Genomic DNA, 23,920 nt, shown 5'->3' with positions numbered 1-23,920 from the left:
GTGGTGAAACAAATGAGGCATCTTCTTTTTGTCTTCAATTAGCCACGTTTGGGCTGAGTAGCTCTATTACATCTTCAAAAAACTGAGCTCCAGTTCTTGATGGAGATAGAGGAAGGTCATTGAGGAGGTGGTTCAGCTCAAGAGCTAAGTGAAAAATCTGTCTTTTGATTCAGTCCTGCTTGTGGATAGAAGTCATCTTCTGGATGGAAGAGGGAGTGAGATGACCTAGAGTCTTGAATTGGTGGATCTGCAGGAACAGAAACTAAATACAGTGGAGACCTCTTAACTGAGTAACACCACGAGATGGATTTCCTGACAATGTGTCAATATAAGCTAAATATAAAGATTAAATATGTGCACTGGAAATGATCATGCACTTGTTTTTCCAGATATCAAATGCATTTGCACCATTCTATGAATAAATACGTTTTCCCAATAACTAACTTCTGTAAAATAATTTATGGAAAAACAACCAATTTAAAGGGGGAAAAAAGACCCATTCAAACAAAAATCCATATACTTTTGCTTTGTGAGTGCCATATCCTCACTTTAAAAACTCAGTTCTTTCGAATGACTTATTCTCTCCATCTACACAAACCACAATCTGTCTATCCATATAGTGTCAGCAGTAACATATATCAAATTCTGAGTTGTATCTTTTAGGATTTCTTATCCCCCAGAGAAATGAAATTCAAATACACTCAATGTAGTAAATTGAGGCTTGAATAATTGACCTGCTCAAAAATTCTGAGAACTGGATTAAGTAAGTTGAGTCCTACTTATCAATCAAAAAGAGAGTATATACCATTAAGGCAGGCAATCTTTAAATATGAGTAGGGATCACCTTAAATTTTCCTTAAACTTTCATCTGGAAAAAAACTAAGAAAGCCCACAACCAGATTATAGTGGATCTAGTTTTAAATTTCTCTATACATTATTAAGAATTCTGATGAACATTTGATTACTTACTCCCACTTAGAATTTGAGTACATAAATTTACTGTATATACTCTCATAATTATTAGACCAAGGGTCACCAAACTATGGCTTGTGGGCCAAATACAAACCATCACTTCCTTTTGAAAATGAAGTTTTACTGGGACACGCCATGCTTATTTGATTATGTACTTACTGTCTATGACTAGTTTCATGCTACAATGGCAGAAAAAGTATTTGGAACAGAGACTGCAGAACCTAAAATACTAAGAACTGTCCCTTTTCAGGAAAAAGTTTGCCAACCCCTAACATAGATGATTATTAAAGCATACGTAAAACAATTTACACTTTAAGTTGTTTTGAAAGAAAGAAAACAAGTAGAATTAAAATTAGGTATAGGCCAACCATAACAAACTTACCATAAAAAGAAACCCAAAGTAAAATAAGTCCCAAGAGGACACTTTACTTGGTGCTGATTCAGATGAAGAATTTGATCCTACCTTAACATTACCAGTTTATTTTTAAGAGTATATACTATGCTATGTAAATGCTATGGAACTGATATATTCAAGAGTATATAGATAAATGCCATGGAACTGTTCACTTAAAAATGGTTTATGTTGTGAATTCATCTCAATAAATTATTTTTTAAGAGTATATACAGTATTTTACAGGTTTCTACCTTTAAGTGGGCCACATTATATTGCAGTGGTTAAATATGTAAGTTACATCTTACCTAATAATGTGGTTTCTCCAAAATCTCTTAGATCATCTCAGACCCTTGTGTATATTTCTTCTTTGCCAGTAGATGGAGACAACACCACTGAAAGTTTAAAAGACATCATTCCCTGTTTAAAGGGAGCTTGCTGGTCTGAAAACTAGGGGAACCCTAACCCAAGATTTCTTCAGTTATTTTTTTAAAAAAAGCAGACAGAATGGCTATGCCAAAACCAGAAATCCAAGGGATTATACCGAATATTAACTGTGGACATCCTCAAAAATTTACTGAAGGGAGACTAAACTCTGTACACAATTTAGTAGCTAATAAATCATAATAATAAAATGCAATCATCTCTATAACTTATAAGATTCAAACTTCCTGCTCAATGCTCCTAATTTAGGCTAGAATACTTATTTTTCAGTTTCAGAAAGTGTAATTCAGAATATGTAAGAAAAAGAGTTCTTTGAATTCCAGAGGTAGATGCAGTAAATGTATGGTGTTTATAAGTATTAGTTTATGCACCGCTAGAAGACTTTTCTTCAAAATAAGACAACTATCCTGATCAACATAAAAAATCATAAGAACTTTATTTAAAAAAAAAAAAAAAGAAGAGAAGGCAGAAATGGTGGAAGCAGCAAGAAAAAATTCAACTGTATGGTCACAATAAAAAGAAATGCTCTTGAAAGGGAAGAATCAAACTCATCTACTTTCCAAGTTTCTTACTTCACTACTAAAAATGATATAAACAAACCAAAATTGTCTGCAAGAAACAAATTTCAAATCTGAAAGCTTAAGACGTCATCAAAAAATAATTATTTAATATGTTTCAAATAACAACTTTCCTTTCCAAATTCAGAGCCTGAACAAAAAACGAAGTTATCAAGCTAAAAAGAGAGAACTGAGGTATTACTGAACTATTTATATTTGCCACAAGACTCCTGTCCTTGATGTGGACTAAACAAGAACAACCCATTTGGCAGAAAATGTCTCATTAAGAAAAAAGATTACATTAAGCCAAATAATATCTAGTCAAAAAAAATACAAAAATCTTAAAATCCTTTATTTTTATGTATATTTTGCTCATTCTGTAATCAAAAGCCAGATCTAAAACAAGCTTCCACAGAAGGGAAATTAATATAGTGCTCAAATATTAGCATGCCTGAAATCCCTATCTAGGTTAAACCAGAACTAACAATAATTGCTAAAATAAATTCTCTTATGACTCATTACAAGATGAAGTAAGTAAAGCAGATCCCGAACCACAAACTTCTATTTAACTCTGAACAATTTTTTGATTCCCAAAAGACAGGAACTATCATGTGGCAAGAAAACTACATATTCTAACTGCCTATTAAGAGCACAAACAACCATGAGCTCCTTTCCATCTTCCACACAGTAAATATTCTGCAGCTTTATTTAATCCTTGGGTTGGCTTCCTCTTGACAAAGAACAAACTTTTTGACCCTTTCCCAACCCTTCAACAACTGGTGTGTATGAAGGTAATGCTAATTAAGTAACCATCACCACCACGACAGAAAGGCACTTGCAATTTTCAAAGTGTATTCATATAAATAAACTGAAATTTTATGACAGGAAAATCTCAAACGTAAAGAAAAAACTATGGCCAACACACATAATTCACAGTGAAATGTAAATAATATTTGCATTTTGCATGGTTACCTGTCCACCAACACAGATGAGGGAGAAATTATTTTACCCAGATTTTTAAAGCAGTAACTGGAAGAATGTCCTGGAATTCTAGGATTAATATAAAGTAGATATACCGAACTGCAATCTACAGATGATATTACTACAAAAGGAAATAAAAATGACCAACAAGGAATGAATTTTTATACTAACTGGATTTTTTGAGGGGAAAAAACCACACACACAAAAAACAAAAAACACCAGGTGTTAACCTGGAAAGTTCTTCTTGGGGATCTATGATGTCAGTGCTCCTGCCTCCACCTGCTGGCAAACAGATTATGAAACTAGCAGAGATCACTGGTTTAAAAAGTTGACATTTTTGGGTAACTTTAATGTCTTATGTAATTATTTAGCATGATGCTACTCTGTGTTAATAAGTCAGTAATATATTGATGAAATCATTTAGGAAAAAACACACTGAACTTTATACACACAAAATTACAAAAGATTTCTTGGTTCAGAACATTGTCTAACAAGCCAAATCAATTTATAAATTGTTTTTAATTACCTGATAAATGACATCTTGGAAAAGGACTGGAAAAGTAAGTGCTGCATCTTCTAGCTCATTTAGACTACAGTGTACTAGTGTTTCATCCTTAAAATAAAAAGCACATACCAAGTGAACCAAGATATTTAAAGAAATTTCAAATGATAACTTCATGTACCCAAGACCACCAAACACATTTATGAAAGTACTCATTCATATGTGGAATTTCATATTTATCATACATTCCTATGTGTGGCATAGCAATTTGGGATAGAATTTTCTAAGCCACTTGTTCTCAGGTATGGTCCCTGGACCAGCAAGTAGTATCAGCATCATCTGCAATGAAATGCAAATAAATAACTAGTTAGAAATGCAATATTCTAACTAGTTATAAATGCAAATCTTCCAGCTCCACTTGTGATAATTCAAAAACTCAGAGGGGGATAAAGAGGAGCTCAGCAATCTTTACTTAATAAGCCCTTGAGGTGATCCTGATGCATGCTCGAGTTTGAGAACCAGTGTTCTGAATTCTGCAGCTGCCAACTTTCTGTTAAGTAAAATAAATATATACTCCTTTTATTTAACAATTAGCAAATGGAAGTTTAGAATCTAATTATATTTAAAAGTACATATATTCTATTCACATAGCTCCTTATCCTTTAACCTTTTATAAAGATTTTTATATTATAAAATGGATGCCTCAGTATCTGTTGAATACGTTTCAGACATAAACATTATTTAACTAAATTAGCAGTCAATGAAGACTTGTCATTTTTGATTATCAAACCCTGTTTGCTATTAAGAGGATAAGAAAGTGAGGATCAATTCCATCTAAGATATGTGCCAATATTTATATTTCTTAAATAATGATTTAAAAACAGTTCTATTTGTAGTTAAGTGAGAAAACACTTTTTTTGGGAAAAAAACTGCCAATGACTACCCCCAAAATTTTCTAATGCATTTACAATGAATAAAATGAAACACAAATGTTCATACCTTGTGATTCCACATCTTATTAGCTGGAGTGTTTCTTTTAACCTAAAGTTAACTCTGGGGAGGCAAAGAGCAAAAAATACTCTAGATATGCCTCATTTTCTTTTAATAGCATATCAGTCTATATACATTTCAAGGTATTGTCTTAGCATCTTAAAAAAAGGTATCCTATTTCCCTCAACTGAATCATAACTAATTCTACTACTTCTTCATCTATAGATTATCTAAATTTTGATCATTCTTCATTTACTTCTATAAAATTACTCATTTGTGCTCAGCCAAGTCCTATCTTTTCCATTTACCTTCACACTGGATTAAAAATTATATGGTCAAGCTTGCTATCATGACCACATCAACTTCTAACACAAAAATATAGCAAAAGCTCTTTTTTCAGTTTCTTCACTAACTTGCACATCAAATCTACACTACTCATAATAAGCTTCAAAATTTTTCTCTTGCTACTTATCCTCTAATAAATACCTAATACTTAGGACCTCTGGAGAGCTCTCTTACATCTCTTTGGCTAGACAAAGGCTAAGGTGCTAACTCTCAAAAAAGAAATATACATGCTAGTTACGATTTCAAATAATAAACTTTTCCTCAAGAAAAAAATTTTATGAGAAATAAACCATATTTCCAATTATAGGATACCAGTAACAAAGGCTAAATAAATAACGTGTGTCCCAATATTATGTAACAGGTAGGTGTTCAATTCTCAAAGCTCTTCTGGTACCCTAAAACATAAATTTTTAACACACCAAGAGAGCATATTAAAGGTTTTATTAGCATTAAGAGCTCATGTTTTTAGGAGTCTATTAATAAAGTCATTGGTATTAGATAAGGCACAAAAATAAGAAGAGAAAAAGGGCTATAATCTTGCATGTCCATTCATTGGAACCCAGATAATATTTGGTTCTTCAAAAAAACATAATCCTGACACCACCCCCAACCCCCACCCGAAAAAAGACGAAATCTATGCATGAAATGAAGTAGGATTTATCTGGAAATTAAAAAAAAAAAAAAAAATCACAAGGGTCTCAGAAATACGGGGGAAAGAACTAATTTCAAAAATGAAAGCCTAATTTATTTTCAAAGAGTACCTGATGACAACCAAATTGAGGACCCTGGCATTAGACTATGCTTCAAATAAAAACATTTCACAACATCCACGACATGTTTTGTAAATGTTTAAGATTATTCACATTCACTTTTAACCTTCCAGGTATTTTGGGCTAGTGTTTTAAAAAAGAAATTTAACTCCTTTATTTTCTCTACCAGTACATATAATATACTTACCAGGTCTAAAACTAGGGAGAATTCTGGTGTGCTTCTTGTTTTCAATGGAAGAGCAGGTTTCCTATTTAGTTGTTCTTCTGTCAGTGGTGGAACATGTTTGATGAAATAATACCTACAAATCAAATTTTAAGAAAATCTCATTTCTACATTTTATAAATATAAAACATATTACTAAATTCAGCTTATATTTAAATCTTTAATTAAATAATATACTTTTAATCTAGTAAACCACAACCTGTGAAGTGTAAATAAAACTGAAAATATTAGTACTTCAGTAACTCAGTAAAAGTATTAATACCTACAAGTTACATGTTCTTTCCAATATACCATTCAGCCACCGGTCCACCGTCTTTCATTCTGCTCTAAGAGGGAAAGGAAAACAAAAAAACGAAAAAACTCACGGGTCAAATACTTCCCAATCTTCTTCATAGGTGGCCTCTGCGTGAGTTGATGAATAGCCACTATCTGGAGTTACTGGTGCTTAATAAAATGGAAAACAAAATGTTACTTTTAATCACTATGAAGTATACATTTTTACCGTTTTATATGATTTTCCTGAAGCCCTGTGTATTTTAGGTTCAAGAAATGACAGAAATAACTTACAAACAGTAATGCAAAGCAAATTTATTAACACAGAGATCTAACTCCAGACCCAAAAGAAAAAATTGCTATTATAGGTAAAATGGCAAGCTAAATCATGGCTGGCAGAATTAAAATCCCTCACAGCCAAGAGAAAATTTACTACTTATTATCAGAAACATACACTCCATGAAATTTCAGTTTCTAGTTGAATGGTGTTTTATATATATAACCATAAATATTTCATGGGGCTCTTGTAAGCAGTGACACTTAGCAAACTACCTTGCACATGTATAAGCAATCAGTATATATTTGTGCTGACCTTACAGCCAGAGGTAGTTTTTAACCTGAGATCTATGAACACTCCTTAAGAGGTTCATGAAACTCCCTTGAAAACTTATAAAAAAATGTATGTACATTTTTATAGGAATCTCAGTGGTGTCTAAATTCTTTTAAAAAGTTACAAAATGCTGCTCTGTATAGAAACCATTGCTTTAGAAGAGGCTTTATCTTACTCCTAATTTACAAGCAACCTAAAAATAATCATGAAGTAATTCTATATTCCATGACAAACGGTCCATTCTACATTTAAGTTAAAATTCCGTCAAATGATAGAGCATTAGAAATAATGCCGGGAGGGGAGCCGGGCTGGCTTACTCGGAAGAGCATGTGACTCTGAACCTTAGGGTCAAAAGTTCAACCCCCATGTTGGGTGCAGAGATTACTTAAATAAACAAAAAACTTAGAAAGAAAGAAATTATGCTGGGAATTTTCTAAGACAATAATTATAACAAATTCAAGGAGAGGACAAAATATAAGATTTTAAGTTAGAGGTACTGTCTCCGAGATAAAAGTTCAAGATGGATGCTACAGACTGAATATTTGTGTCCCCACAAAATGGTATTTGGAAGTGGAGACTTTAGGATGTCATGAGGTCATTCACCCTCATAAATGGGACTAGTGCCCTAATAAAAGAGACTCGAGAGAGTTCAAATATTTTCTACCATGTAAGGATACATGATAAGACAACTGTTTATGAACCAGAAAGCAGGCCCTCACCAGGTAATGAATCTGCTTGGTGCTCTGATCTTGGATTTCCCAGTATCCTAAACAGAGAAATAAATTTCTGCTGTGTATATGCCACCTAGTCTGTGGTAATTTGTTTTTGCAGCCCAAAAGGACTAAGACAGTGGGAACTCAAAAAAACTTTATAGTTTATCTATAGGAATGCAATATTGGTGGATAATAGTCAAAGGACAAAAACAAATCCTTTTTGGTATTACCAGGTATTCTTTTTTTACTGATTTTATTTCTTTTAGAGAAAGAGAGACAGAGAGACTGAGTGCATGCATGAGTGGGGAGAGCAGCGGGAGGGGAGGGAGAAAAGGGAGAGACTCTCAAGCAGACTCTGCAATGAGTGTAGAGCCTGACATGGGGCTCCAGTTCATGACCCTGAGATCATGACCTGAGCCAAAACCAAGAGTCAGACACTTAAATGACTGAGCCACCCAGGTGCCCCATCATGTATTAATTCTTTGTGTATGTATTACCTTGTAACATAGTGTATATGTTTAGTGAATGACAATAAATGTAAAGCATAATTTCTGTCCATCTAACAACTTTATGCCAATAACAGTTCATTAGCACAAGGGGTAATATAAAATATATCTTCTAACTACTTCTGTTTCAAATTCCTATTAACTTCAGAGAAAGGGGGAAAGGAAGCAATATTTGAGTGCACTTTTTTTTTTTAATATTTTATTTATTTATTTGAGAGAGAGGCAGTGAGAGAGAGCATGAACGAGGAGAAGGTCAGAGGGAGAAGCAGACTCCCCATGGAGCTGGGAGCCCGATGCGGGACTCAATCCCGGGACTCCGGGATCATGACCTGAGCCGAAAGCAGTCGTCCAACCAACTGAGCCACCCAGGCGTCCCTTTGAGTGCACTTTTATTTCACCCCATTTAATTTTCAAAACCCTGAATTATTTCCCCTTCTAAAGGTCAGAAAACCATCTCAGAAGTTGACTAAAGTCACAAAGCTAAGTAAATAACAGAGCCAGTCTCCTTCCTTCTTATTCTCTTTGGCTAGGTTTTTGAAGTTAAGGAAAAGTAATAGTAATAACCTTTGTCACTCATAGTCATCTTTTAAGATCAGCAAAAATTTTTCTTCTATCCTGTCATGATGCAGAGTAAATGCAATGTGCCACCTCATCATTTTGTGCACTTATTTCTAATATCACTCCCCACACTGTACAGTAATTTTTGTGATTACTTGGCTCATCAACTAGATTGTGTACTCCTCAAAGAGCATTTATCTTATTCATCTTTATAAATAACGTCCAACACAGAAAATAGGTGTTCAATAAATGTTAGGGGGAAAAAATGAATGAGACAACTGGAGTAAATTTTATTTCCCACTCTCCCCCCCAGAAACCACTAATGTTATAGAAATCCCTTCTCTGTTTTCGCTGTTGTCAGAAAAAAATAAATAAATACAAATAAAAATAAAGGATTATAAAGCAGCACAAAAATAATGAACAAACATCAAACAAGAGGCCTGGACTTAAGTCTATTTGCCCAAACACCGGAGAAGGAATGAGCATAAAATGATAGGTGAAGAGTTGGCTCCTTTGTAAATCTTATCCATCCAAGAATGAACTATGTGCATAATCCATTTTGATTCGAGAGATTCATTATTATTCTTAAAATATAGCATTATAGGGCACCTGCATGGCTCAGTCAGTTAAACAGCTGCTTTTGGCTCAAGTCATGATCCCAGAATCCTGGGATCAAGTCCCACCATCAGGCTTCCTGCTCAGTGGGGAGTCTGCTTCTCCCTCTGCCTGAAGCAGACTCCCCATAAAATCTTTTAAAAAATATAACATAATTTAACATTATAGATAGTATGTTTAACATTATAGAAATTAATCTTTTATTACACCAGTTTAAAATAAATCTTTCCTGTTATGTCGCTTTTCTCTTCCTATTGGTATTATTGGGTTGTGCTATATAGAAGTTTCATGATTGTATGCATTTTTTAAATGTTTTGTTTTATTTTTTCAAGTTTCCCTTTATATTCAAGGGAAGAACATCATTCTACTTCCTTACACCAAACTACATTTCTGAACCAATACATATGTGCTAGGGTCTCTCAAATGCCTGACATCATAGGAAATAAAAAGACAAATCTAAAATAAAAGCCTGAGATCTTGTTCCTTTGGGAAAAGATGACCATCCTCAATTTTATTTCTGCTTTTAAGCATGATGGAACAGTTTCATCTTTTAGCTTTATACATCTGTATATCACAACCCTCAGAGGTAATAAATTCTGATCTCATATGTTCTACATTTCCATGACAACTGGCTCAGGCTCCTAACAAGTATGTTAGGCCTTTATAAGGATCCAGAAATAGGCTGCAAAGTTTGGATGTAGGGAAAGATCTAGGAAAAGAAGCTTCTTTTGGGAGGATGTCATCTATATATGCAACAAATCTGAAGGTATACGGCTGCCTGTAGGTGGGAACTCAGGTCTGAGACTGGTACAATTATATCAAGAGTGTATGTTTTGCTGTTTGTGTTAAAATTCTCTAAATAGAGTAGTACAAATAAACTGTAAAATGACTAATGCTCAATCAAAACAACCTTTTTTTTTTTAAGGATTTTATTTATTTGTCAGAGAGAGAAAGCACAAGCAGGGGTAGCAGCAGGCGGAGAAGCAGGCTCCCTGCTGAGCGGGGAGCCAGACACAGGACTAGATCCCAGGATCCCAGGATCATGACCTGAGCCAAAGGCAGATGCTTAACTGAGCCATCCAGACATCCCTCAAAGCAACCTTTTAAAAAAATTCAATTTCAAAATGACCAGATCTGGGGGAGAAAGTTTTAATTCCAATTTTAATTGTTTTATGTTCAAGAAAGAAAAACTTATGTATTTGATCTACTAAAGAAAAAAAATACTACATTCTTATACATTATTCATGAAGATGCATTAAGAAAAGGAATTTTCTTTACCTGTAAGGGGTGGGATATCACGATTAACTGTTTCTTCTGCTTCTTCTAAACCATTATTTATTGATGGCCTCACTTGAACTGCTTGATTTGAGTAAGCTGCTCCATTTGTTGACGTAGTAGTACTGGTAGTGATCTCATCCACCTGTTCCATATCAAGTTGTTTTACTATCTCTTCAGCTTCCACAGCCTGTCCTGGGGAATCGGATCCTGATGTTCCTATAATCAAGATTCAGTATGCTCACAACCATCATTTAAAAACTCAACAGGGGGTTGGGGGAGAGGCATAGATGATTTCAAGGGTAAAAAACTTACAGCAAGTAAACATAAGCCCTAGAGACTTAATGCACTGTAGAGTGAATATAGACAAATATTGTATTATAATCCTCAAACTTGCTAAGAGACTAGAACTTAATTGTTCTAACCACTAAAAAGAAAAGGTAATTATGTAATGTGATAGAGGTGCTAATTACTGTTACAAGGCAATCATATTACAATATATAAATGTATCAAATCAACTTGTTTACCCTTAAATTTACATAATGTAGGTGAAATATATTTTAATAAAAGTGAAATTAAATAATGAAAAGTAAACTCAAATATTTGGAAAAATTAAATGCAACAAAGATAGAGCTGAGGATACCACTGTTAATGAGTCTTTTCCAGACATTTCAAATAATCAGGAATAAAGACTATTATAAAATAGAATGATATTGGTGCACTAAATTTTCTTAAGTGTTCAAATAGTTTAGAAACACCTATTTATAGTCAAACCACAGTCATAATTTAGAACTTTTAAACATTTTTGAGATGTAACTGACAATATAACCTTATATAAGTTTCAACTGTATGTGTTGATTTAATACATTTATATATTGCATTATGATTACCAACCTAGCCTTAGGCTAACAACTCTATCCTGCCATATCATAACCATTTTTCTGTGGTGAGAAAATCTAAGATCTAGACTCTCTGCAACTTTGAAGTATACAATACAGTATTGGTGGCTATAGAACTTTTCAATAAAGCATATATCATTTATTAAATGCCTACTATGAGCTAGGCATTATATATGTATTTTTTCCATTATCTTCTCCATTATTTATTTCCATTAAACAGCTCCTGATTCTTCCAGTACTAAACATCCTAGCCACTGTAGGCAGTTGTAATTTTTAAGCCAAACGTAGTTATCCAAGAATGAGCTAACTGTTCATCTAATCATCAGACCATTTTTATTCAGAGACATAAGAACAATTTCCTAACAAGATTCCATCTTAGTAACAAAGACTGAAGTTAGTTTCCTCATCATACTCGACCACCACCTAGATGACCTTGTTGCCCAATTCTTCCACTATGAGATAAACCCAACTTGCTTTTTTTTTTTTTTTAAAGATCTTATTTATTTATTTGACAGAGAGAAAGCAAGAGAGGAAACACAAGCAGGAGGAACAGGACACAAGCAGGGGGAGCGGGAGAGGGAGAAGCAGGCTTCCCACCGAGCATGGAGCCCGATCCCAGGACCCTGAGATCATGACCCAAGCCAAAAGCAGACGCTAAACAACTGAGCCAGGCGCCCCCCAACTCTATTTCTTTATGGAATGCTCCAAATGTCATTTTCAATAAAATCAACCTCCCATACTCATTCTCCATTACAGCTTCAACCCCTTTCCAAAAATCCTCTTTTCCTGACATCTTTCCCACAACATACTAACTGAATCAGAACTCATTTACTTCCATTGCTGCTACCAGATCAATGGTTTTCCACTGGATTTGCAAAAAATGCCTGTTCCTTTGAGACTGATGTCACTTAGCTATATAATTCTTCACTTATCCCCACTGCTGACATCTCCCAACTGCAGCCAGCACCCTCTCTTAATCAGAGGAATTTAACACCTAGCTACCAGTTCAAAGCTCTTATTAAACATCACCTAGTGGTTACTACAGGTGATATCAATGACTCACCTAAGACTAATCCTTAAAGGTCTTACCCTCTTTAGCTCCTTCTTCATTTATACTGCTTTCTTAAGCAACTACCATGACCATAACCTGGACATTCATACTAAGCAAAGGCTCATCTCTGAAAACTAAAGTTCAAATATATCAATCTCCTACCATAACCTAATCTTTTATCTATCTCATATTCCTATTATATGTGATCTTCAAGTTTGATAAAAGCCAGTCTCTTTCATTCTAAACAATCCCTCAACAGCTCGTTCCCCACCCTCTCATTTAGTTAGATTTCATGGTAATCACTTAAACCACTCTCAAACCAGCAGCTTCAGGATCCTTACTCAGTCTTGACAGTCTTTCCACTGTCATCCATTACAGAAATCCCTCTTGAATCAATGTAACTTACAGCTTACTACTGTGTGTGTTTCTTTAAATTATACCCAAAAGCAAACACTCTAAACCTTCACTGTTCTCTTCAATCCTTGCCACCAGGAATCTCAGCACATGTCATCATCATCTCCTTCAAAGAAAAAGTTGTAACTATCAAACATCAACTTCTTCCGTCCAAACACTTATTCCTCCAAGATCTTAGTTCGGTGAACCATACAGACCATTTATTATTTAAATTTATTATTTATTTATTATGAAAAGACCATAGGTATTTTAATACCTGTAAACTGATAATACAATAGACTATTGCTTAAGCCCAGATTTCTAAGCTCAACACCACACCAGAAGGACAATGGCTATCAGACATTTTATTGGCTGTTTTATGACATCTCAAACTCAGCATGGCCCAAATTAAATTCAATTATCTGTCTTCCAAAACATAACTTCCTGCTCTTGAAAAAATAACCTTGTGTCCTCTTAATCTCTTGTTTCTTTCATCTCCAATCTGTGCCCAAAATGTGTCTATTCTGTATCTCTGATCCTTCTTCTTTTCTCCAATATCACCATTAAGGTTGCATGAAGTCTCACATGGACTACAACTCCAATTGTTTACCCCACACACCTTTTTAGAATGTAGCCAACACACTACTGCCAAAGAGCTTTTTGGAAAACACAAATCTGTTCATGTTACTCACCAGTTCAAAATCTTTCAAACATCCTTCACTAAGGATAAAATTAAAATGAAAATATCTTACCATGTTAGCTTTAATTTGCCAAATTTATAACTCTATCTTAACCCAACCTATGCACTCCTCAAATCCAATGCTCCATCTGTAACAAACTAATTTGTTTCTCAAACACACTATGCCTTCCCTCATGCTGCTCATTCTATCTGGAATGCCCTTTACCAGATTCAGCTTTTTTATAAAGACTTGTTAGATGCCACCAAGAATATAGAACCACTCCATTCTTTGAATATCCCACTGCCCCATACCTCTATCAATGCACTTATAAACATTTATAATACCTATTTATGCATCTCTCTCCCTCTTGTAAAAAAGCAAGCTCCTTGAGGGCAGGGACCATGTGTTAATCATCCTTGAATCTCCAGGGACTAGTACAATGGCTGGGACATGGCAAATATTGAACTGAATGAATTGAAATCTTCAAATCACCCCGTCCCATACTTAAGTATGATTATCCTCTCTCACGGTTAAGAGGCTCCATTTGAAGAACTGGACCAAGGTAACACAGTTAAAAAGTGGCAGAGCTGGAATTTTAAAACAAATCTTTCTAATTCCAATGCCCATTCTTTTTCCACCACACCACACCGGCTATTTCCAAAGATGTTCTAAGGGGCACTAGTTTTACAAGATATTAATTGATCTTCCACAGAAAAGGGTTCTTAGAGTAACATATGTCTAGAAAATACAGGGTTAAACAAAGTTAAAGGTAGTTTTTTGTTTTATTTCTACAGGATTTCACAAGTTCTTTCATGTGTCAACATGCATTATTTTTAGCTCCCAGAGCATTAAGATTTTATAGTGTACCACTCTGTCTTTTAAAAATTATATTACTATCCAGAAACATAATTCAGACTAGAATTTAAATAATCAGGCAACAAACATTTAACGGCTATTTTCCATGTGCCCCATGCTATATCAAACAACCTGGTAGATGCAAAAATAAAGACATAATCTCTTACCCTCATGTAATCCAGAGACTAAATCAGCATTTATGAAATTAAGAATTAATCATCAAAAAAGATAGGACACTAAGTTAAATCTTTAATAAATATATGTGGGGCAGGACAACCTGGGTAGCTCAGTCCACTGGGCAGCCAACTCTTGGTTTCAGCGTGGGTCATGATCTCAGGGTTGTAGGACCGAGCCCCACACTGAGTTCTATACTCAGCATGCAGTCGGCTCTCTCCCTTTCTCTCCCTATTCTAGGGCCCGCGTGCATGCTCTCTCTCTCTCAAATAAATAAAATCTTTAAAAAAATATATGTTGGGAAACAATCCAAGTTTCATTCTTTTGCAAAGGCATTGTATAATGAAAACCTTCAATTCATTTGCATTAGAGTAGTTACTAATTATCCAAATTAAAGATCCCTAGTGGGTCTTTGATGATAAATGATGAATGACAAAATGTGTTACAAATGATAAAAATGTGTTACAGAAAATCACCTAGTTTCAGTTCACTTAAAATATTTAACAAATTCTACTTTATTAATCTAGAATATTGAGAATATTTCTGGATTCTCTCCTGGTACACACTAAGGATTACAGAAATCATTCCAACATAAAAGAAATTACTTACTTTCCCTCCAGGCCAAAGTTTAGCATTTAACTTTTTAGGTAGTGAAATACTTTAACAGAATTAAACATGACCTAAATTTATCTCAGTCACACACAAAAAAATGGTCTTTAAGAAGCTGTGTATTTTTAACGAGGCTGAAAACAAACATAAGATGCTGACAAAATATGCCAGTAAAATCAAACAGATCTTTTAAAAAACTAGGAAAACTATTAATTTTTTAAACCCAAATTATGGGTAATAGTTATAATTATACTTACCAATTTTTTTTGAAGATTTTATTTATTTATTTATTTGACAGAGAGAGACACAGCAAGAGAGGGAACACCAGCAGGGGGAGTGGGAGAGGGAGAAGCAGGCCTCCCGCCGAGCAGGGAGCCTGTTGTGGGGCTCCATCCCAGAACCCTAGGACCATGACCTGAGCCGAAGGGCAGATGCTTAATGACTGAGCCACCCAGACGACCCTATACTTACCATTTTTATTTGCTGGTGAAAAAAAGTTGAAGACAGGAGAAAATATGGTCCCCAACAATGTAGTCCTTGGAGGACTGCCAGAGGAAGGATTATCTTCTAATTTTCCATTTTGTTTTACATGTTGATTTGTCATTTCGTAACTACCAGCTTCTAAGAAAGAAACAAGAAAAAGGTTGCAATCTAGAAAACATGACTTTAAGAAATGTTTTAAACAATTCACTATGAAAATAATTTTTTGCCTCAAATACTTCATAAAAACTGATGAACATTTAATGTTAAGAAAGCTGATTACTTAAAAATATCCTGAGGTAAATAAATTATAAATCAAATTATTTTTATAACAAGTTTATTTATAATGTTTTATAACTGCTACAAAGCATGCTGACATCTATAAGTATATAGAATGAAAGGCTTCAAAATCCACAGTGTTACAGAAAATGAAATAAATTCTTTGTAAGTAAAGCAAGTTACATCAAAAACATAAATGCAAGATCCTGTCCTTATTTACATTTTGGGAGGCTGCCTACTTCACAAAACCAATCTATTAGTAACAAATAATGGCTAAATAAGTAGAGGCAACATAGATCTACTGAAGTAGAAGACTGTGTACAGCAATGTCCATTACTTATATATACCCAAGCATCATTTCAGAGTGGTTAAGAACAGGTTTTTTTGTCTTTTGGTTTTTTAGTTTCTTACGAATAAAAAAATTTCATGGATTTTTGGAAAATATACAATAAAAATAAGTTCAAACAAATGTGTTTTGATTAACCATCCTTGACCTTCTGCAACTTTACTTGGTATCTACCACATTCTTTCCTTCTTTGAAATAGGTCTTTTGTTTCTTTTTCCCTAATTCTAACAAAAGAGATACAACACTGAATTGAGGGGAAAGAGGTAAGGAATTATTCTTGTTGTTGTGTTTAAACCAGCAATGGTTAAAAAGCAGTAATCCACACTCTAAAGTGTTGTTTTTTATAGCTTTCTCTGCTTGTCCTTCCTTCTCCTTTTTGACTTTGAGAAGCTTCTCAGCAATATTATAAGATACTGACCTATAACAAGGTTTATCAAGAGCAGCACTACTGATTTTGGGGCTGGATAATTCTTTACTGAAGGAGGATGTCCCATGCATTGTAGGACGTTTAGCAGCATCCCTAACCTCTACCTGTTAGATGCGAGTAGTAACCTCCCAACAAGCTGTGACAACCAAAAAGGTCTCCAGATATTAATAAATGTCCCCTGGGGACAAAACCACCCCTAGTTAAGAACCACTGCCCCAATGATACAAGTCCCCTCTGAGCTATGAAATTCCATGATCCAGAAATAAATTCTTTATACATATTTTAATACATTAAGTTTGATACATTAACTCAGTAAACTGAATTTATTAGAGGTCAAAAATGTTCCATATACATTTTTCTGATAAACAGCATAAAACTTGCTGCTCTGACTTTATTTATTTTAACTCATCAAAATAGATTTATACTAGATAGATAAATTTTTATTTTATTTCATGCTACTGATACTTAATACAAAGATTATAAAAATAAGGGAAAAACTCTAGAGTCAATTTTTAAAAAAAGAAAATAAACATGACAGGTAAGATCTCTGCTTACACCTAATAGAATAATATCTAAATATTAACAAACCTCCATTTACTTGACTTTTCCGTCTTACTCGAGATATCTGTTTGTTAGGCTTTTCTCCTGCTCTTGGTGTTGATGTGATCAAATTATTATCTATATCACGTTCAATCCTACTCCGTTTTGAAGGATTTTCTCTCTCTTCCTTAAGATATGAGGAAAAAAAACATGCATTGAGCACAGGCATTCTGCCTTTAGATTATACTTATAAAATATGGTATGTAGCCCCATGTTCATTGCAGCATTATTTACAACAGCCAACAGAAACAATTGAAGTATTTATCTGTAGATGAATGGATAAGGAATATAAAGGGTGTGTGTACACACACACACCCCACACACACATACAGAACTATTATGCAGCCATTAAAAAGAATGAAATCTTGTCACTTATGACAACATGGATGTGCTAAGGGAAGATAGTTAAAATACTGTATGACCTCACTTTTATGTGGAATCTAAGTAACAAATGAAAAAAACACTCTGCTCATAGATACAGAGAACAGACTGGTGGTTGCCAGAGGTGGGTGATGAGGGTTGGCAAAATGGGTGAAGGGACTCAAAAGGTACAAATTCTAGGTCTAAAATAAGTTATAGAAATGTAATGCAGAGCATAGAAACTATAGTTAATACAGTACTGCATGTTTGAAAGTTGCTAAGAGAATAAATTTTAAAAGTTCTCATCACCAAAAAAAGTTCTAACTATGGTGACAGATGTTAGCTTATGTGATGATCATTTTACAACACATATATATAAATATCAAATCATTCTGTTTTACATTAAACCTAATATAATGCTGTGTATCAATTATACCTCAATTTTTAAAAAATAAATATGTGTAATATATTTGTTTTCCACATCCAGAAGAAACAAAATAGAACTACATAATATCCAACAGTGCTAAAAAACAAAGGAAAAATCTGACAATGTTAGAAGTTAATTATTAATGTACTTATAATACACAAATATAACTAGAGCATCCTTATAATTCAGATCCTTTCTCCTGGGTCCATTTAATTATCTATGCTGGGCGCTGGGTGGCTCAGTTGGTTAAGCATCTGCCTTCGGCTCAGGTCATGATCCTGGAGTCCCAGGATCATGTCCCGCACTGGGCTCCCTGCTTGGTGGGGAGTCTGCTTTTCCCTCTGACCCTCCCTCCTATTGTGCTCTCTCTCTCTCTAATAAATAAAATCTTTTAAAAAAATTTTAAAAAATAAACTGCGCTACTGAAATACTCAATTGTACAATCTCCTCTGAGTTTTCAGTAATTTTCACCTATTCTTAAACTTGTCCGAAAGAACAGTGGTTGTTTCCTTGAGCACTCAGGATAAGAGACAGAATCCCATTGGAATTTGCTGGCATATCACATATTACCAAAAATAACAGGGCCTGCCATGCCACACCCCAATGCCAACCTCAATTCTTTAACTGCCCAAATTAATACTAAAGAGTCTACTCCCTAATAAAGCTCCCTATTCATTTCCTTTTATATGGGGGAAATCCACATTACCAGTTAACACTGTTTTTGTAGTACTGATTAAAGGACTATATGCCAAGTATACTGTCAAAGTATACTGATTTTTCTTCATTTGTACATCTATTTTTCTCATTTGTAAAAGTTTTCTAGAATCATCTACCACATGAATGATTTTCTTACATTACTGTCATACTGGCATATAACTCCTTGGTTTTTTGTTCGTTTTTTAGTAATCTCTACACCCAACGTGGGACCCTAACTTAAAACCCCAAGATCGAGAATCCCATGCTCTACCAACTGAGGAAATCCGGTGCCCCAATTCCTGCTGTTTTAATGAGACTACCTGGTATCTTTTGGTAAGGATTACATTTTTAAATCTGTATTATATATAATCCGTATATATAATCATTATTCTTATTCAACAGGAATAACTCCTTTATTTGTACTGAATATTTGTATCCAATGCTTTTATATCAGAGCAAATAAGATGCTGCTATACATTTTCTAAAGGTTGAATATTATTTTATTTTTAAAACAAACCTTGGTATTGTAAATGGCTACAATTACAACTGCCTATTTGGATCAATTCTATTCCTGAAGCCAGTACTACACTATATGTTAACTAACTTGAATTTAAATAAAATCTTGGAAGGAAAAAAAAAAGATATTAAAGATTATTAAAAAGCTAAACTTACCTAAAAAATAATTCCCTACTTAGATCAAAACAAAGATAATAATATCGGGGTGCCTGGGTGGCTCAGTGGGTTAAAGCCTCTGCCTTCAGGTCAGGTCATAATCTCAGGGTCCTGGGATTGAGCCCCGAATGGGGCTCTCTGCTTGGTGGGGAGCCTGCTTCCCCCTCTCTCTCTGCCCGCCTCTCTGCCTACTTGTGATCTCTCTGTCAAATAAATAAAATCTTTAAAAAACAAAACAAAGATAATATCAAAATACATCATTCCATATCATATCATACAGAATTTTACTTTTACTCAGTTTCTCTAATGTTAGGTACCTCTGTTTTTGTTTTTTAAAATTTATTTTTGTATGAGAGAGACAGCATGAGCACGCCCAGGGCAGACAGAGGGAGAAGCAGGCTCTCTGCTGAGCAAAGAACCTCAATCCCAGGGCCCCAGGATCATGACCTGAGCTGAAGGCAGATGCTTAACCGACTGAGCCACCCAGGTGTCCCTAGGTATCTCTGTTAAAACAGCGTCTTTACAGCACAAAATAACGCTCCAGTGATCTATAACAAAATTCTTCAAATGGTTGCTATTTGTCATTCCCCCGCATTATTTTTTTTTTAAGATTTTATTTATTTATTTGACAGAGAGGTAAGAGAGAGCACAAGTAGGCAGAGCAGCAGGCAGAAGGAGTGGGAGAAGCAGGCTCTCTGCTGAGCAGAGAGCCCGACACGGGGCTCAATTCCAGGACCCCAGGATCATGACCTGAGCTGAAGGCAGACGCTTAAACCAAATGAGTCAGCCAGGAGCCCCATTCCCCTGGATTTTAAAATCAATAGTAACTCTCATATCCCAAACACTGGCTCTCCATTGCCAGAAAACAGGACTCTATGAAGTCCTTCAAGAACAGAAATAATGCTACAAAGCCAACCACACTAAGCTCCAGCATCTTCTTGAAGAAGCCTCTTAGTAGATCTGCTATAACACAAATACTTACATTCCTGAAAATCCTGCTTTCTGCAACGCTAAAAATAACAAGGCTTAAGGAAAAAATAATTGGTCCAGGAGGGCAGAGAGGGGTATACAAGGCCGATCAGTCAATGCCCCGTTAACTCTGTAACCATAGCACTAACAAAAACAATGATTAGGACACTCCAGAGATAACTTGGACACCACAGTGAGGCAGCTAACAGCAGCTGAGATGCTACCTCAGGGCTTAATAAAAGGTAATAAAAACAGAGAAAGAAACAAGGGCTTATGGGAACTGAGAAGTGGAGCTTTAAGACAGTAGAGCTAAGATGGACACAAAAGGAAATGCAGACTGCCACATAAGAAAAGTCCCTGCTAGACCAGAGTGTACTTCTCTAGGAGGGAAGCCCCCCTCCCTGCCACTGCTAATTATCACTTCTAATTAAAAACGTGTGTGTGTGTGTGTGTGTGTGTGTGTGTGTGTGTGTATTTGGGGATGGGGGACTTTTGTTTCTGTAGCTGCTGAATTTAAAGTTTTTTACTTTCTTGATGAAATGTAAAATTCAATTCTCTGGGGCACCTGGATGGCACAGTGAGGGTTAATGTCTGACTCTTGTCAGGGTTGTTGAGACTGAGCTGAACCCGTTCAGCATGGAGTCTGCTTAAAAGACTTTCTCCCTCTGCTCCTCCCTATCCATCTACACTTGTGCTATCTCTGCTCTCTCTCTCTCTCAAATAAATAAATCTAAAAAATTTCAACTCCCTCTATTCAGGATCCCTTTGTCTAGTTTAGGAAAAAGTCATGTAGAAAGCAATACACTACCCATGTTATACTGACACTGTTCCCCTATTTATCAAGAATCTATAAGCTAACTAATGTTGCAGAATTACGACACATTTCTTGTAGAACAGATTGTACTGTGGTCAATTAAAAACACATATAATATCTGAGGCACGTGAGTGGCTCAGTTACTTAAGCCTCCAATTCTTGGTTTCAGCTCAGGTCATTATCTCAAAGTCCTAGGATGGAGCCCCATGGTGTCAGGCTCTGCGCTCAAAGGGATCACTCTCTTTTCCTCTGCTCCTACCCTTGCTTACACTAAGTAAATGTTATAAAAAATAAAGCATGTATGGGGCACCTGGGTGGCTCAGTGGGTTAAAGCCTCTGCCTTCACCTGGGGTCAAGATCTCAGGGTCCTGGGATCGAGCCCTGTGTTGGGCTCTCTGCTCGGAGGGGAGCCTGCCTCTCTGCCTACTTGTGATTTCTGTCAAATAAATAAATAAAATCTTTTTAAAAATAAAGTATGTAAATACATACGTAAGGTAAAAATATTTTAGCTTACATCTCTAAGTAGGAAGAGGAACCTATTAATATCAAGGTTAAAAGCTCTGCCGTCATTGACAATAAAATCCTAGTCTTCAGAATAATGCAATCAGATGTCTAATGATGCTCCAATTCTGAAAGACAATTCATCACCCAATCCTAGTCTTTCTTGAACATTCAACTATATAATTTGGAGACTTTATGAATGTGGCATAATTTTTTAAAGAACTAGGAAAAACAAGATTCCCACATTACCGTACAGGATGCTTTAATAAATTTATTAACCCTGCAATGTCTTCTCTGCAATTTATATTTTTTGAAGTTGTCCCTAAAATAGGCATTTAGGGGAAAATCTTGGGAAGATAGTGTTCTTATGTCTCCGAACCCCAAGGGAAACACAGAGACCTAAAGAAAAAAAAAAAGAAACCAAAGGCGAATTCACAACAAAACCAGGAGACAAGGTTTTGTCTCCCCTAAATTCCAAGCAGATGAGGACAAACCAACAGCCACCGCACCTGAGCACCCACATGCAGTAGTGCAAAAGAAAGCAAAAGGGATCAACAAGGTGTATGATACACCTGAAAACAAGAGAGCCCGAAATAGCTAAAATATAGGTATTCAAATCATGGCAGATCAATTTCATGAGGAGAGAAAGCTGCTGTCTTGCCAATCTAACAGCAAAGGGGTCCATGGTGAGAATGGAACAACAGTTCCTATGAACTCTTGAAAATTACCAACTATGGTTCTCTTCTAGAATAAGCCATACACTAAGGAGAAACTGCTGGGAATGGAATCAAAACTGAGTAGCAAAGTCACAACAAAAAAGAAGGAAAGAGGGTACCTGGGTAGCTAGTTGGTTAAGTGTTTGACTCCCAATCTTGGCTCAGTCTTGATTTCAAGATGGTGAATTCAAGCCTTGCACTGGACTCCATTCTAGATATGGAGTCTACTTTAAAATACAAAAAGGGGGGGGGGGGTGCCTGGGTGGCTCAGTGGGTTAAGGCACTGCCTTTGGCTCGGGTCATGATCTCAGGGTCTTGGGATCGAGCTCTGCATTGGGCTCTCTGCTCATTAGGAAGCCTGCTTCCCCCTCTCTCTCTGCCTGCCTCTGCCTACTTGTGATATCTCTCTGTCAAATAAATAAATAAAATCTTAAAAAATAAAATAAAATACAAAAGGGGGGGAAAAAAGGAAAGTGAAGTTTCAGATAAATATTGGGTAGTAATTAAAGAGACAGAAAAACTCAAAAAGCGATCACTGTATTTTTTAACATTACTAAAAACCAAAACAGTTAGAAAAGATACCCTAAGCCACAAAACCTTCTAAGAAAACCTAATCTCATAAAAAAATGAGCAACAAGGAAGTACAGGTGTTAAATCCACACAAAAATTATTGTAATAAAATATACAGGGAGGGGGCGCCTGGGTGGCTCAATGGATTAAAGCCTCTGCCTTCGGCTCAGGTCATGATCCTGGGGTCCTGGGATTGAGCTCCACATCAGGCTGCTCGGGGGGGGGGGGGGGGCTGTTTCCTCCTCTCTGCCTGCCTCTCTGCCTACTTTTGATCTCTGTCAAATAAATAAATGAAATCTTAAGAAAAAAAATACAAGGAGTAAAATAACATCTCTACAGATAAAGAATGCATGTTAGAAAAATATGCATATAGATCAAAATTATAACCTTCTATTTCAGAACACAAGACTTAGTGAGAAAATGATACGAGACATATGGGTTAGAAAAATTCAAATCATAAAGACAAAACAAAATAATCAGAAATAACAAAAAAAAAGGTATCAGAAATAAAGACTGAATTAGAATGTACAGAAAATTGAGTAAACAATAGATTATGCCTTAAAAGAAATAGAAGATAAAATGGGGAAATTTTTAAAAGACATCAAAATATTACAAATACTGAAGACACACAAAGATGTAACAGAAAATAGGTAGTCCCTGAAGAAGGAAACCATATC

The 23,920-nt window shown here is 35.3% G+C and overlaps 1 protein-coding gene across 8 annotated transcripts in view; it reads right to left on the bottom strand.

The window, feature by feature from the left end:
* CTDSPL2 (CTD small phosphatase like 2) overlaps window positions 1–23,920 on the bottom strand; it is a 79,430-nt gene that overhangs the window by 16,813 nt on the left and 38,697 nt on the right. For 7 of the 8 annotated variants that reach the window (XM_047735752.1, XM_047735750.1, XM_047735753.1 and 4 more), the window contains 6 exons: window positions 17,507–17,645; window positions 15,858–16,007; window positions 10,729–10,944; window positions 6,541–6,619; window positions 6,140–6,251; window positions 3,872–3,958 (listed from right to left, as the gene is read on the bottom strand). In XM_047735752.1, coding sequence (XP_047591708.1) covers window positions 3,872–3,958; window positions 6,140–6,251; window positions 6,541–6,619; window positions 10,729–10,944; window positions 15,858–16,007; window positions 17,507–17,645 — 783 coding nt within the window. The remainder of the gene's footprint in view (window positions 1–3,871; window positions 3,959–6,139; window positions 6,252–6,540; window positions 6,620–10,728; window positions 10,945–15,857; window positions 16,008–17,506; window positions 17,646–23,920) is intronic. The other variant, XM_047735756.1, reaches the window with a different exon arrangement.

Source organism: Lutra lutra, chromosome 7 (genome assembly GCF_902655055.1).
Source record: "Lutra lutra chromosome 7, mLutLut1.2, whole genome shotgun sequence".
In the NCBI taxonomy this organism is placed as follows: Eukaryota; Metazoa; Chordata; class Mammalia; order Carnivora; family Mustelidae; genus Lutra; species Lutra lutra.
The sequence above is the reverse complement of the archived record's forward strand: the minus strand, read 5'-3'. Positions and strand labels throughout refer to the sequence as shown.